We start from the raw sequence: 815 nt of genomic DNA on the forward strand, positions 1-815 counted from the left end.
GTTAAAACCGTAACGTCATTACTGATACATTCTAATTGTTGGTTGAAATTATAAATGGTGCATCTCATGTGCCACCCGCACAAGAACCAGTCATGGGGCACTGGCAACGATCTTACTTGGCTTGCCGGGTCTTCTCACGCACAGCACATTTCCAAAGGTCTCGGTCAGTAGTCATCGCCTCGGTGAGGCCCAATGTACGAAGGTCTTGCCTCACCACCTCAGCCCAGGTCTTCCTGGGCCTACCTCTTCCACGGGTTCCCTCAACTGCTAGGATGTGGCACTTTTTCACGCAGCTATCCTCATCCATTCTCACCACATGTCCATACCAGCGCAATCGTCTCTCTTGCACAAAAGTCATAATAGCAACAATATTTAGTCTCAACATTACAATAAATGCACATATACAGACACATATACATACATACATACATTCAAACGTACATACATATATTACACTTATACAAATATATATGCATGTGTACTTGAGAAGATATTTGCTTCTTAATCCAAGGTCAACATGTCCAAAGTAATTACCGTTTCAAATTCTGTTGGTTCATCTTTGCTAGGTTTAGGAGTTGGAGTTGGGCTCCTTTGCTGTAAAATTAAATAAAATCAGAAACATTATTGCATTAAAATAATAAATATTCAAAACAAATTATTTCTAATTTGTTAAAAGAACTCATGAATGTATACAGATATATATATATATATATATATATATATATGATATGTAAGTAGATTATCCAATCATCCACCTAATGTATTAAATTCTTTAGTTAATAATATTTCTGAAAGAATTACTAAATTATCTTCCA

General features: G+C 36.1%; 1 protein-coding gene across 3 annotated transcripts in view; it reads right to left on the reverse strand.

The window, feature by feature from the left end:
* The window catches only part of LOC106884044 (serine/arginine repetitive matrix protein 1), an 82,646-nt gene that overhangs the window by 60,877 nt on the left and 20,954 nt on the right, over nt 1-815 (reverse strand). For 2 of the 3 annotated variants that reach the window (XM_052978538.1, XM_052978537.1), the window contains exon 7: nt 535-594. The exons of the other annotated variant lie outside the window; for it this stretch is intronic. In XM_052978538.1, the coding sequence (XP_052834498.1) occupies nt 535-594 (60 nt within the window). The remainder of the gene's footprint in view (nt 1-534; nt 595-815) is intronic. 3 annotated transcript variants of the gene reach the window in all.

The sequence above is a fragment of the Octopus bimaculoides genome, chromosome 2 (genome assembly GCF_001194135.2).
Source record: "Octopus bimaculoides isolate UCB-OBI-ISO-001 chromosome 2, ASM119413v2, whole genome shotgun sequence".
Lineage (NCBI taxonomy): Eukaryota > Metazoa > Mollusca > Cephalopoda > Octopoda > Octopodidae > Octopus > Octopus bimaculoides.